Here is a 15010-nt window from a genome sequence, read left to right on the forward strand (position 1 = left end):
GGGACACTGAGTCACAGAGGCAAGAGGTCCATGGTGGGGAGGGGTCCACATGCCCTCAGGAAGGTTCCTCACAGCTTTGGGTACACACAGCCCTCTTTGCCAGGAGGGGAGAGGAAGTGTCACAGAACGGGCCTTGGGGACCCTGCAGCTGTTGAAAGCGGCCACCCCACCCCCGGGGTGCCTACTCTCCTTCCCATGGCTGCAACCTCACCAAAGCCCCCCCACCGGGGGCTTCCCCACAGGCCCTTCAGAGGCCCACCTGCAGCCTGCCCCAGCCATACGCCCCCCGGGCCTGGCCTCTGAGGACCCAGGGGGCCTGGGGGGACCCCCAGTGAAGGGCGGGCCTGTCCCTGTCCAGGCGTGCGCCTCCGGGCGCGCTCAGCACTGCACCAACTTGTCTCTCGGGATTTTTCCACACAAAACACGTCTCCCAGGGAAGCAACCGGTCTGATGAGCTGGGTGCTCGGGCGTTCCCACCCCGCCCTCCCGTGCCCCCACAGCTCTGCCCCACAGTGAGTCTCCCCGAAGAGCTTGCCGAGCCGGGGATGGAGCCCCGGACCCCTCACACGGCGGCAGCCGTCTCGGGAAGGAACCACGGGCCTGGCAGTGTCCCCCGGACCACCAAATGGGTAGGTCTCCCGTTCTGTACCCCCTCCTCCAGCGTAGAGGCCCCGCCCCTGGCTTTATCCTGCCCTTTCCAGGGACCCTCTAACCCCCCCCTACACTGCCTTCTGACCACTCCCAGCTGCCTCCTCCCCGCACTGACCTCTGCCCTCCTCCTTCCAGGCCACTGCCCCCCCACCCCATTCCCATCTTGGGCCATGTCCCTGGCAGGACTGATTGCGAATTAAGGAAAACATCTCTGGTGGGTGAGGGGAGGACCCCTGGAGAGAGGCAGGCTCTAGGGAGGGAGAGGCTATTAGAGTCCCCATCGGGGACAGGGGAACGCAGGGAGTACGCAAGGGCCCCCAGCCCGTGCCCCGAGTCTACCAGGGGCCTCTCCTGGATCCATGCCAGGCCTACTCCAGCTGGGTGAGGGGCTCAGGGAGACCCACTGCCTAGCCCCCCCCCCCACTCTGACCCCTGAGTCCCAGCTCTGCAGGACTCCTGGGTTCTGCACACCCAGCTCCAGCCCACCGGTTAGGAAGAGGGCCTCTCTGAGTCAGTCCCCTGGGGCAGCCCCGCCCGCCTGTCCCATCATAGCCCTGCGGAGCCCTGACTCACGTGTTGGGAACGGCTTCCTTCCCGCCTCCGAGCCTGGGGGCAGGAGCCTGGGAGGGGCTCCGGAGAGAGCCCAGCCAGCCTGGGAGGCCTCTGCAGAGGTGGGGGGCAAAGCCGGCACTGATTTCCAACACCTGGGGACAGCGGTCTGGAGGGGTCTGCCTTAGGGAGGAAGCTTCTGAAGGAACCCAGGATGGAGACAAGGTCCTGATAAGGCCCCTCCCGCCCTCAGCCCTTTCTCCTCAGCCCTGACCCGTAGCACTGACCCCTGACCCCTAACAGTGACAACGACCCCTGCCTGGGTCCCCCTCAGCCTCCTGGCGGGGCTCCTGGAGTTGCCTAAAGCACCCCCACCCCCACCCCCCACCCCCAGGCAGAACCCCTCCGCTTCAGACCCCTGGGAGTGGCTGACCTTAGGACAATAGGACCTGGTTAGGCAGCCCCCGACCCAGACGGCCTGGTGAGGCCTTTACAGAGGGAACAAACTTGGGCTCAGACCCCTGTGGCCCCTGTGGCCTCGTCCTGGGATGGGCTGAAGGAGGGGCCCGTCGGGGCCGTCCTAGGCCGAGCAGGGCCTGTTCTTCCGCCCAAATTCCACCTTCAGCAGGCAGTGGCCCCTCCCTCCCACCTGGCTCAGGTGTCCCCGCCCCCAGCCAAGCTCAGGGCTGGGTTGGCGTCTGTCTCCGGGAGGCTCTGGGCGAGGCCATCCAGGAGGGGACTTCGGGGACAGGGCGGCTCAGGACGAGAGACGTGAAGACAGTTGGGGCTGGAGGCGGCCGCGGCGGCCCAGGCCAGGCGAGCTCGGCCCCGCGTGTCTGCCGCCATGCAGGACGGTAACTTCCTGCTGTCGGCCCTGCAGCCCGAGGCTGGCGTGTGCTCCCTGGCGCTGCCCTCCGACCTGCAGCTGGACCGCCGGGGCGCGGAGGGGCCGGAGGCCGAGCGGCTGCGAGCCGCCCGGGTCCAGGAGCAGGTCCGCGCCCGCCTGCTGCAGCTGGGCCAGCAGCCGAGGCACAACGGGACCGCGGAGCCCGACGGGGTCGCCAGGGCGGCCAGAGGTAGGCGGACGCCTGGCGGTGGGGACGGCCGCGGAAGAGGGGGTCTCGGCGGGTGTGGCGGTGCCCGGGCCTCAGGCCTCCATGAGGCTGGCTCCAGGGTTCAGCGCCCTGACTCACTGCGGCCTGCACTGAGTCACCGCCCCGCCCAGGCGAGCGTGGGAGAAGCCATGGGTGGGGCCGCCCACCACCCCACAGGGACCCAGGGGTCCTCCTGGCCGAGCCTGGCTGGGCCCCACCTGCCCCCTCAGCCCAGGCCGGCCAACCAGGCCCATCTCTGGGGCAAACCCGGGATAGGCACGCGTCCCGTCCCACCTGACAGGCTCGCACAGGGTCTCAGAGACACCCAGACACACACTTCGGTCCCAGGAAGACACAGACGCTCGACTCCAGGGCCCCTCCCCACCCTTGTGCCCCGCGGGAAAGAGCAGACAGCACTGTGAGGGCAGGTCTGGGAATTCTGGACAGGAGCCACCCGCCTGCCCGTCTGACCAGGGTCCCCTATGGAATTGCAGGGGAGGCCCCACTGGAGTGACCCAGATACTCTCTGTGAGAACAGCGGGTGGAGGGGCCCACAGGGCCAGCCAGACTGCCCTGTGCAGGCATCCTGACTCCACTGGTGTGTGTGTGAGCATGTGCACACATGTATGTGCGTCCTGTGTGACTGTGTATGTGTGTGTGCGTGTGCACACATGTATGTGCGTCCTGTGTGACTGTGTGTGTGTGCGCATGACTGTTAATGCCATTTCCTCCCTCACCCCGCCACAGCGAGAGGGGCCAAGGTTAGACAGTAAGCTGAACCGCCCAGGATGTCAGGGGCAGAGGCCCCCGTCCATAGTGGTTCACATGAAAGTCATCCAGCATAGGGCCCACCAAGGCAGCCTGGATTCCTCAGGCCTCACCCCTGACCCCCAGGCCTCAGCCTCGCTGGTGCCCAAGTTGGTGCCCAGGGGTCACAGGGTGGAGGATGGAGCAGAGAGGGATTAATTACCACCCTGGATGCCCTGCCAATTAGGGGCAGGAAGATTATAATTTGAGGTGGGGGTAAGATCCCCAGGCTGGGGGTGTACCCCCCCCCAGGCTGAGCCTCACTAGCGTCAAAGGGTTAATAGTCCCTGCCTAGAAGCCTCATTAACCAGGGCGGGTCTGAAACAGAGGTTGGGGGGGGGCACAAGGTCCCTTCCCTTCACCCCACCCTGGGGAGATGGGACTCTTCCCCCCACCTCAGCTGTGGCCCCAGCAAGGACCCTGGCAGAGACACATCCTGCAGGCAGCCCCTCCCTGCCCAGAGACCCTGCCCCTCGCCTCACCCTGGTGCCCACCCCGCCCAGTCTGTCCCGCCACGCTGCGGGTTTGACCCGGGTGTTTTCACCCTCTTCCTATGCACCCCTCATCTGTCCATCCGCCCGTCTGACCAACCACCCCCCACCCACCTGTCTGTCCGCCCTGCACCCACCAGGTCACCACCCAGGTGTCTGCTCACTGTCCTTCCCGCCCTCCCTCCTCCTGGCCTAGACATCCCTCTCACCCTCCAGTCTGTCTGTCCACCCATCCACCCATCTTCACGACAATCTGTCGCCTGCGTCTCCACCTTCTGCCCTCCGTCCACCCACCCGTCTGTCCACTCACCACGGAGTCAGGCTGGCGCCACTGCCCTCAGTGTGTGTATGACTGGATGGGGTGGGTGTGGCTCTGTCAGGTGGGACAAGGGATGGCCCCTCAGGGCAGACCGGTCCAAGGAGACCCGTCGGTGAGCGAAGCCTCACTTCTGTGTGACCACAGCACAGGACTGGCTCACAGGAGGTCGGTGTGGCTTCCTGGAGGAGGGCGCTGTACGCTGGCAGACAGGAGAACTGACACAGGAGTCCCTGGCACACTCCCCAGGGCTCTGGGAGGTCATCGGGGTGGGCTTGTCTATCCCCCAGCACAGCTGGAAGAGAGAGGAGCCATGAGAGAGACAGATGACGTGATCGCAAGGACCAGGGTCCAGACACCTGCCTGCCCACTCCTGGCCTGAGTCCCAGGGTCCAGGAGGGGAGGCGGGAGGCCAGTGCTTTGCCACTGGGCCCGGCCAAATTTCCACTGTCCCTGTCCACCTGTCCACAGGTACAGCCCGGGGCCAGTACCACACCCTGCAGACAGGCTTCAGCTCCCGCTCCCAGGGCCTGAGTGGGGACAGCACCTCGGTGAGTGACAGCCACGGGGGCAGCTCTGAGGGAGGTTGTGGTCTCCTAGGTCAGGGGGAGCCCCAGCCCCCCACCACCACCTCACTGCCCTCCCCGTCCTGCCCACAGACCTTCCGGCCCATCGCCAAGCCTGCCCACAGCCCCGCGGCCTGGTCCTCCCGCTCAGCCGTGGACCTGAGCTGCAGCCGGAGGCTGAGCTCGGCCCACAACGGGAGCAGCGCCTTCGGCGCCGCGGGGTACGGAGGAGCCCCGCCCGGCGCCCCCATGCCCACCCGGCCCGTGTCCTTCCACGAGCGTGGCGGGGCGGGGAGCCGGGTGGACTACGACACCTTGTCCCTGCGCTCACTGCGGCTGGGGTCCGGGGGTCTGGACGACCACTGCAGCGTGGTGTCCGAGCAGCTGGAGCCCGCGGCCGCCTCCGCCTACCGAGCCTTCGCCTATGAGCGCCAGGCCAGCTCCAGTTCCGGCCGGGCGGGAGGCCTCGACTGGCCCGATGCTGCGGAAGGGCCGCCCAGCCGGACTATCCGTGCCCCCGCCATGCGGACCCTGCAGCGGTTCCAGAGCAGCCATCGCAGCCGCGTGGGGGCGGGGGCCCTGCCCGGGGGCGTCCTGGAGCCCGTGGCCCGAGTGCCCTCAGTGCGCAGCCTCAGCCTCAGCCTGGGCGAGGCGGGCCACCTGCCGGATGTGCGTGGGCTGGACAGCTACAGCGGCCAACGCACCCTGCAGAGACTCAGCAGTGGGTGAGCTGGGCCTGGCGTGGGGAGGGGGCTGCTGCCATGGCCCCGGCTGGTGCTCGGGGTCAGCCTGACCCTTGACCCCTGTCTCTGCAGCTTCGATGACATTGACTTGCCATCAGCAGTTAAGTACCTCATGGCCTCAGACCCCAACCTGCAGGTGCTGGGAGCAGCCTACATTCAGCACAAGTGCTACAGCGACGCAGCAGCCAAGAAGCAGGTGACCACCGTGAACACCCTCGCTGACCCCTACCTTTCACGGACCTCTGGTCCCTGACCACCCTACCCCTTCCTGATCCCCCAGCCGGCTGGGCAGACTTCATCCTGCCCAGATCCTCCTCAGAGAGGAGGAGCAGGAGGGAGTGATTTGCATATGTCTGCATACACCTGCACCACGCTGCACATGTCTACCTACACCCGCACACATCCATACACAGCCGGATTCACCTGCACAGCCCTACACATCTGCACAACCTGTGTACACATGCACACTTCTGCAACTACCTGCACAGCTCTACGCATCTACACGATCTGTACACACCTGCACACCTCTGCAACTACCTGTGCACAGCTCTGTACACATCTCTATATACCTTCGCACCTCTGCACACACCTGCGCACCACTGTACGCACCTGCATGCATTTGCACACCCTTACCCACCTGCACAATCTGCGCACACCTGTACATCTCTATACAGACCCGCCTAGCCCTGCACTCTGTATACCTGCACACACCTGCACACCTCTGTCTGTCCCTGCATGCTTCTGCACACCTCTGTGCACACCTGCACATCTCTATACAGACCTGCCTAGACCTGCACACACCTGCACCCCTCTGTCTGTCCCTGCATGCTTCTGCACACCTCTGTGCACACCTGCACATCTCTATACAGACCCACCTAGACCTGCACTCTGTACATACCTGCACACACCTGCACACCTCTGTCTATCCCTGCATGCTTCTGCACACCTCTGTGCACACCTGCACATCTCTACACAGACCCACCTAGCCCTGCACTCTGTACATACCTGCACACATCTGCACACCTCTGTCTGTCCCTGCACGCATCTGCACACCTCTGTGCACACCTGCACATCTCTATACAGACCCGCCTAGCCCTGCACTCTGTATATACCTGCACACACCTGCACACCTCTGTCTATCCCTGCATGCTTCTGCACACCTCTGTGCACACCTGCACATCTCTATACAGACCCGCCTAGACCTGCCCTCTGTACATACCTGCACACATCTGCACACCTCTGTCTGTCCCTGCATGCTTCTGCACACCTCTGTGCACACCTGCACATCTCTATACAGACCCGCCCAGCCCTGCACTCTGTACATACCTGCACACACCTGCACACCTCTGTCTATCCCTGCATGCTTCTGCACACCTCTGTGCACACCTGCACATCTCTACACAGACCCACCTAGCCCTGCACTCTGTACATACCTGCACACATCTGCACACCTCTGTCTGTCCCTGCACACATCTGCACACCTCTGTGCACACCTGCACATCTCTATACAGACCCGCCTAGCCCTGCACTCTGTACATACCTGCACACACCTGCACACCTCTGTCTATCCCTGCATGCTTCTGCACACCTCTGTGCACACCTGCACATCTCTACACAGACCCACCTAGCCCTGCACTCTGTACATACCTGCACACATCTGCACACCTCTGTCTGTCCCTGCACGCATCTGCACACCTCTGTGCACACCTGCACATCTCTATACAGACCCGCCTAGCCCTGCACTCTGTATATACCTGCACACACCTGCACACCTCTGTCTATCCCTGCATGCTTCTGCACACCTCTGTGCACACCTGCACATCTCTACACAGACCCGCCTAGACCTGCCCTCTGTACATACCTGCACACATCTGCACACCTCTGTCTGTCCCTGCATGCTTCTGCACACCTCTGTGCACACCTGCACATCTCTATACAGACCCGCCTAGCCCTGCACTCTGTACATACCTGCACACACCTGCACACCTCTGTCTATCCCTGCATGCTTCTGCACACCTCTGTGCACACCTGCACATCTCTATACAGACCCGCCTAGACCTGCCCTCTGTATATACCTGCACACACCTGCACACCTCTGTCTATCCCTGCATGCTTCTGCACACCTCTGTGCACACCTGCACATCTCTATACAGACCCGCCTAGCCCTGCACTCTGTACATACCTGCACACATCTGCACACCTCTGTCCCTGCATGCTTCTGCACACCTCTGCGCACACCTGTACATCTCTATACAGACCCGCCTAGACCTGCGCTCTGTGCATACCTGCACACATCTGCACACCTCTGTCTGTCCCTGCATGCTTCTGCACACCTCTGTGCACACCTGCACATCTCTATACAGACCCGCCTAGACCTGCGCTCTGTGCACACCTGCACACATCTGCACACCTCTGTCTGTCCCTGCATGCTTCTGCACACCTCTGTGCACACCTGCACATCTCTATACAGACCCGCCTAGCCCTGCGCTCTGTACATACCTGCACACACCTGCACACCTCTGTCCCTGCATGCTTCTGCACACCTCTGTGCACACCTGCACATCTCTATACAGACCCGCCTAGCCCTGCGCTCTGTACATACCTGCACACACCTGCACACCTCTGTCCCTGCATGCTTCTGCACACCTCTGTGCACACCTGCACATCTCTGTACAGACCCGCCTAGCCCTGCACTCTGTGTATACCTGCACACATCTGCACACCTCTGTCTATCCCTACATGCTTCTGCACACCTCTGTGCACACCTGCACATCTCTATACAGACCCGCCTAGCCCTGCACTCTGTGTATACCTGCACACATCTGCACACCTCTGTCTGTCCCTGCATGCTTCTGCACACCTCTGTGCACACCTGCACATCTCTATACAGACCCGCCTAGCCCTGCACTCTGTGTATACCTGCACACATCTGCACCCCTCTGTCTGTCCCTGCATGCTTCTGCACACCTCTGTGCACACCTGCACATCTCTGTACAGACCCGCCTAGCCCTGCACTCTGTACATACCTGCACACATCTGCACACCTCTGTCTATCGCTGCATGCTTCTGCACACCTCTGTGCACACCTGCACATCTCTATACAGACCCGCCTAGCCCTGCACTCTGTATATACCTGCACACATCTGCACACCTCTGTCTGTCCCTGCATGCTTCTGCACACCTCTGTGCACACCTGCACATCTCTACACAGACCTGCCTAGCCCTGTGCTCTGTATATACCTGCACACATCTGCACACCTCTGTCTATCCCTGCATGCTTCTGCACACCTCTGTGCACACCTGCACATCTCTATACAGACCCGCCTAGCCCTGCACTCTGTGTATACCTGCACACATCTGCACACCTCTGTCTGTCCCTGCATGCTTCTGCACACCTCTGTGCACACCTGCACATCTCTATACAGACCCGCCTAGCCCTGCACTCTGTGTATACCTGCACACATCTGCACCCCTCTGTCTGTCCCTGCATGCTTCTGCACACCTCTGTGCACACCTGCACATCTCTGTACAGACCCGCCTAGCCCTGCACTCTGTACATACCTGCACACATCTGCACACCTCTGTCTATCGCTGCATGCTTCTGCACACCTCTGTGCACACCTGCACATCTCTATACAGACCCGCCTAGCCCTGCACTCTGTGTATACCTGCACACATCTGCACACCTCTGTCTGTCCCTGCATGCTTCTGCACACCTCTGTGCACACCTGCACATCTCTGTACAGACCCGCCTAGCCCTGCACTCTGTACATACCTGCACACATCTGCACACCTCTGTCTATCGCTGCATGCTTCTGCACACCTCTGTGCATACCTGCACATCTCTATACAGACCCGCCTAGCCCTGCACTCTGTGTATACCTGCACACATCTGCACACCTCTGTCTGTCCCTGCATGCTTCTGCACACCTCTGTGCACACCTGCACATCTCTATACAGACCCGCCTAGCCCTGCACTCTGTATATACCTGCACACATCTGCACACCTCTGTCTGTCCCTGCATGCTTCTGCACACCTCTGTGCACACCTGCACATCTCTATACAGACCCGCCTAGACCTGCGCTCTGTGCACACCTGCACACATCTGCACACCTCTGTCTGTCCCTGCATGCTTCTGCACACCTCTGTGCACACCTGTACATCTCTATACAGACCCACCTAGCCCTGCACTCTGTGTATACCTGCACACATCTGCACACCTGTCTGTCCCTGCATGCTTCTGCACACCTCTGTGCACACCTGCACATCTCTACACAGACCCGCCTAGCCCTGTGCTCTGTACATACCTGCACACATCTGCACACCTCTGTCTATCCCTGCATGCTTCTGCACACCTCTGTGCACACCTGTACAGCGTGCACACGTGTGCTAACCCCGCGTGCTGGTGCCCACAGGCCCGCAGCCTTCAGGCCGTGCCTCGGCTGGTGAAGCTCTTCAACCACGCCAACCAGGAGGTGCAGCGCCACGCCACGGGCGCCATGCGCAACCTCATCTACGACAACGCCGACAACAAGCTGGCCCTGGTGGAGGAGAACGGCATCTTCGAGCTGCTGCGGACGCTGCGTGAGCAGGACGACGAGCTGCGCAAGAACGTCACAGGTGCCCGGGGCCCCTCCCGCGCCGCCCCCGCCCTGCTCTGCCTCGGGGTCCCTTCTGTTCTGTGTCTCTGTGCTCGCCCTCCCTGTTCCGGCTCTTCTTTCCTCGGTCCCCGCGACCACCCTTGTATCAGGTCTGCGGTGCCCGGGGCCGTGTCCTCCTCAGCAGCGGCCGCTGCAGCCCTGTGACTCTCCAAGTCACACTCTGTCCCCCCTAGTGGCCCACAGTGCCAGGCGGGGCCCTGGGGGAGGCTGGACGCTTCCTCCCACAGTGCCAGGCGGGGCCCTGGGGGAGGCTGGACGCTTCCTCCCACAGTGCCAGGCGGGGCCCTGGGGGAGGCTGGACGCTTCCCCCCACCAGCCCTGGAAAAGCCCGAGGGGTTGCTGGGCTGTCCCTGACCGTGGCCTCGGCCCCACCTGTCCCAGGGATCCTGTGGAATCTGTCCTCCAGCGACCACCTGAAGGACCGCCTGGCCCGAGACACCCTGGAGCAGCTCACAGACCTGGTGCTGAGCCCTCTCTCGGGGGCTGGGGGACCACCCCTCATGCAACAGAATGCCTCTGAGGCTGAGATCTTCTACAACGCCACGGGCTTCCTCAGGTGCACCGGGCAGGGGGCATTTGGCTTGAGGAGGCCGAGACAATGGCCCTGGGGAAACAGCAGGTTGCCTGGGAGGTCTGAGCAACAAGGCAGAGACGGCCAGTAGTAGACAGGCCAAGCGAGGCCGACCCAGGAGTGGAAGAGGTCGCAGGTGTGGCCACCGGGTGTGATGTCAATACACTCGGGGGGCTGCAGGCTCTGGCTCCATTAAACAGGGACTTGATCTGACATTCGCAACCTCCTTCCTCTGAACACTTCAGGGAGCGGATGGCATGGTCGTGTAGTGGGACCAGGGCCAGCAGCGTCCTGACAGGACTAGGAGCAGGAAGTGTTGAGGGGCCAGAGGCGTTGGGGGAACGGTCACTAAGGACTTCAGCCCTGGGGTTCAGGTCCCTGTGGGGGTCTCTGATCTGCCTCCATCCACAGGAACCTCAGCTCAGCCTCCCAGGCCACTCGCCAGAAGATGCGTGAGTGCCACGGGCTGGTGGACGCCCTGGTCACCTACATCAACCATGCCCTGGACGTGGGCAAGTGCGAGGACAAGGTGGGGCCGCGGTGCTGAGGAGGCTGGGGCAGGGGGGCTTCCAGCCCGTTCCGACCACAGTCTGAGGCTGGGGCAGGGGGCTTCCAGCCCGTTCCGACCACAGTCTGAGGCTGGGGCAGGGGGCTTCCAGCCCGTTCCGACCACAGTCTGAGGCTGGGGCAGGGGGCTTCCAGCCCGTTCCGACCACAGTCTGAGGCTGGGGCAGGGGGGCTCCCAGCCCGTTCCGACCACAGTCTGAGGCTGGGGCAGGGGGCTTCCAGCCCGTTCCGACCACAGTCTGAGGCTGGGGCAGGGGGGCTCCCAGCCCGTTCCGACCACAGTCTGAGGCTGGGGCAGGGGGCTCCCAGCCCGTTCCGACCACAGTCTGAGGCTGGGGCAGGGGGCTCCCAGCCCGTTCCGACCACAGTCTGAGGCTGGGGCAGGGGGGCTTCCAGCCCGTTCCGACCACAGTCTGAGGCTGGGGCAGGGGGCTCCCAGCCCGTTCCGACCACAGTCTGTCCCCACAGAGCGTGGAGAACGCTGTGTGCGTGCTGAGGAACCTGTCCTACCGCCTGTATGACGAGATGCCACCCTCGGCCCTGCAGCGTCTCGAGGGCCGAGGCCGTAGGGACATGGCTGGGGCGCCGCCTGGCGAGGTGGTGGGCTGCTTCACGCCACAGAGCCGGCGTCTCCGAGAGGTGGGCTCAGGCCTGGGCGGGTGGGAGCCAGCTGCCCAGGCCTGAGCCCGGCTGACACTCCGCGCCCTCCCGCCCAGCTGCCTCTCACCGCCGACGCGCTCACCTTCGCCGAGGTGTCCAAGGACCCCAAGGGCCTCGAGTGGCTGTGGAGCCCCCAAATCGTGGGTCTGTACAACCGTCTTCTGCAGCGCTGTGAGCTCAACCGGCACACCACAGAGGCGGCAGCGGGGGCCCTGCAGAACATCACAGCCGGTGACCGCAGGGTGAGGGGACCGCAGAGCAGGCTCCCCGGCCTGAGGGGAGCCACACCCGGCCGCATGCAGGGCCCATGGGGGCGCACTGGGACGGGAGCCTGTTCCCGGGAGTTTATAGTCTGTTGGGAGAGGGACGGCGGGACCAGTGTGAACTTGGGGACGGGTCAGAGCACCAGAGGGACAGAGGAGAGAAGGCGGGACACGACCCGAGAGTAAAGGCCTCTGGCCTGGGCAGGAGGGGCAGGAGAGAGGATGCCGCTGAGGGGCAGCAGGAGCTGAGGTCAGCGTCACAGACGGGAGAGGCCTCGGGGGTCCTGAGCTTTCAGGTTCTGCACGGAGTCGGGTGGAGGTTCCCGGGAGGTCTAAGCCAAGGGGACACCCTTGGTGAGGTCCTGGCTGGGGTGCAGAAGAAGAGAGGAGCCAGTCCTGGCTCAGTTTCCCCACAGGCGGACCGTGAGGCTGCACAGGGGGCTCTGGCACCTTCACCAGCCCCTCTCCCCCCTGCAGTGGGCGGGCGTGCTCAGCCGTCTGGCTCTGGAGCAGGAGCGCATCCTGAACCCGCTGCTGGACCGCGTCCGCACGGCCGACCACCACCAGCTGCGCTCGCTGACCGGCCTCATCCGAAACCTGTCTCGGAATGCCAGGAACAAGGACGAGATGTGTGAGTCGGCGTCCCGCCCCAGGCTGTGCCCTCGCCCGCCCAGTGGGCCCTCCCCTGGATCTGGCCTTTATTTGCTGCTCGCCGGCTGCTAGCAAGCTGGTGGGCAGACGGGCATGGCGGTTCCCCGGGGGGCCGAGAGAGGGGCTGACACTCCCCTCCTGGCCTCCCACAGCCACCAAGGTGGTGAGCCACCTGATCGAGAAGCTGCCAGGCAGCGTGGGCGAGAAGTCCCCCCCGGCTGACGTGCTGGTGAACATCATTGCCGTGCTCAACAACCTGGTGGTGGCCAGTCCCATCGCCGCCCGCGACCTGCTGTACTTCGACGGCCTCCGGAAGCTGGTCTTCATCAAGAAGAAGCGTGACAGGTGAGGACCCCCCCCCCCTCCCCGGGCCTCGCATTCTGGCTGTGCTTGTCCCCTGCTGACTCCTGTCCTGGTCCCCCAGCCCCGACAGTGAGAAGTCCTCCCGGGCAGCCTCCAGCCTCTTGGCCAATCTGTGGCAGTACAATAAGCTCCACCGAGACTTCCGGGCGGTACGTTCCGGCAATCCGGGGCAGGCAGGGCCGTGGTGTGGGGGCTGGGGGCAGGACATGGGGAGGGACTTGGGAAACCAGGGCAGAGCCGGAGACCCAGGGAAAGGGGCCCACACCAGCACCCTGGGGAGGGCAGGGTGGGATGCAGGGCAGCTGACCCAGGGAAAGGGGTCCACACCAGCACCCTGGGGGGGGCAGGGTGGGATGCAGGGCAGCTGACCCAGGGAAAGGGGCCCACACCAGCACCCTGGGGGGGGCAGGGTGGGATGCAGGGCAGCTGACCCAGGGAAAGGGGCCCACACCAGCACCCTGGGGAGGGCAGGGTGGGATGCAGGGCAGCTGACCCAGGGAAAGGGGCCCACACCAGCACCCTGGGGAGGGCAGGGTGGGATGCAGGGCAGCTGACCCAGGGAAAGGGGCCCACACCAGCACCCTGGGGAGGGCAGGGTGGGATGCAGGGCAGCTGACCCAGGGAAAGGGGTCCACACCAGCACCCTGGGGAGGGCAGGGTGGGATGCAGGGCAGCTGACCCAGGGAAAGGGGTCCACACCAGCACCCTGGGGAGGGCAGGGTGGGATGCAGGGCAGCTGACCCAGGGAAAGGGGTCCACACCAGCACCCTGGGGGGGGCAGGGTGGGATGCAGGGCAGCTGACCCAGGGAAAGGGGTCCACACCAGCACCCTGGGGAGGGCAGGGTGGGATGCAGGGCAGCTGGCACCCTCTCACTCACTGCCCTCCCCCAACTACAGAAGGGTTATCGAAAGGAGGACTTCCTGGGCCCCTAGGCGAGGCCTTTCCCAGAGGAGGACCATGAGACTCGGCCGTCCAGACTCCGAGAGACGGGCAGCTCCGTGCTGCTTGCCGGCCAGCCTGGAGGAGAAGGCTGATGGCCCAGGGGCTGCTCACTGGAGCCCCGTGTGCAACGTGGAAAGGCCCGGGCCACCAGGGAGAGGACAGGGGACAGGGAGCTTGCAGCTGGGGACTTGGCTTCCGCAGGGCAGGGGGGTGGGGCAGGGTTTGAGGCTACTCTGGTGTGTGGGGGTGATGACCAGGTCACGCTGACAGACGTGGGGCTGGCCATGGCCTGGCAGTGCCTCAGGACAGCCAGCGCCGGGAATAAAGGTGATCGTGAAGACAGCATCCACAGTCCCGCATGCTTCTTTGGCTGGTCTGACCCCCGAGTCCTCCACAACGCCCCCAAGTACAACCACGTCTGCCCCTGGGCTCACACAGAGGCTTCTCCAGGTCAGGAGACCCTGAACGAGGAGGAGGGAGTGTCCAGCGAGGAGAACTGGCCAGGAGTGGAGGAGGTGGGGTAGATGGCAGAGGCCTCAGTGCCGCCTGTGGTGCAGATGCAGCAGAGGCCTCAGTGCCGCCTGTGGTGCAGATGCAGCAGAGGCCTCAGTGCCGCCTGTGGTGCAGATGCAGCAGAGGCGGGGACTTCCTGCGCAATAACCGCTACCAACTTCGGTGCTGTCCCGCTCGGGTGGCAAAAGCGCCCAACAGCTCTCTTTGTCCTCCCTTGGGCCTGGGGCATGACCAGGGACCTTCAAGTTGTCCATCTGAGGCTTGGGATCCAGTAGGTTCTGGGACCCCTCCCCCATCTCACTGAACCAGACCACTTGGTTGTACAACTCCCGCTGATGTTTTTTTTTTTTTCTTTTTTTTTTTTTTTTCTTTCATTTTTCTGAAGCTGGAAACAGGGAGAGACAGTCAGACAGACTCCCGCATGCGCCCGACCGGGATCCACCCGGCACACCCACCAGGGGGCGACGCTCTGCCCACCAGGGGGCGATGCTCTGCCCATCCTGGGTGTTGCCATGTTGTGACCAGAGCCACTCTAGCGCCTGAGGCAGAGGCCACAGAGCCATCCCCAGCGCCCGGGCCATTTTTGCTCCAATGGAGCC

The 15010-nt window shown here is 63.6% G+C and overlaps 1 protein-coding gene across 1 annotated transcript; it reads left to right on the top strand.

Annotated features, from left to right (window-relative positions):
* Positions 1 to 499: 499 nt before the first annotated feature.
* PKP3 (plakophilin 3) lies at positions 500 to 14245 on the top strand. The gene is made up of 14 exons (XM_066366041.1): positions 500 to 629; positions 2081 to 2276; positions 4380 to 4459; positions 4568 to 5199; positions 5290 to 5413; positions 9634 to 9838; positions 10261 to 10435; positions 10862 to 10979; positions 11486 to 11656; positions 11734 to 11919; positions 12418 to 12571; positions 12744 to 12936; positions 13016 to 13103; positions 13853 to 14245. Exons 1-14 carry the CDS (start codon positions 546 to 548, stop codon positions 13886 to 13888), a joined length of 2442 nt encoding a protein of 813 aa, XP_066222138.1. The 5' UTR covers positions 500 to 545; the 3' UTR covers positions 13889 to 14245.
* Positions 14246 to 15010: the final 765 nt, after the last annotated feature.

This window comes from Saccopteryx leptura, chromosome 1 (genome assembly GCF_036850995.1).
Source record: "Saccopteryx leptura isolate mSacLep1 chromosome 1, mSacLep1_pri_phased_curated, whole genome shotgun sequence".
Taxonomy (NCBI): domain Eukaryota; kingdom Metazoa; phylum Chordata; class Mammalia; order Chiroptera; family Emballonuridae; genus Saccopteryx; species Saccopteryx leptura.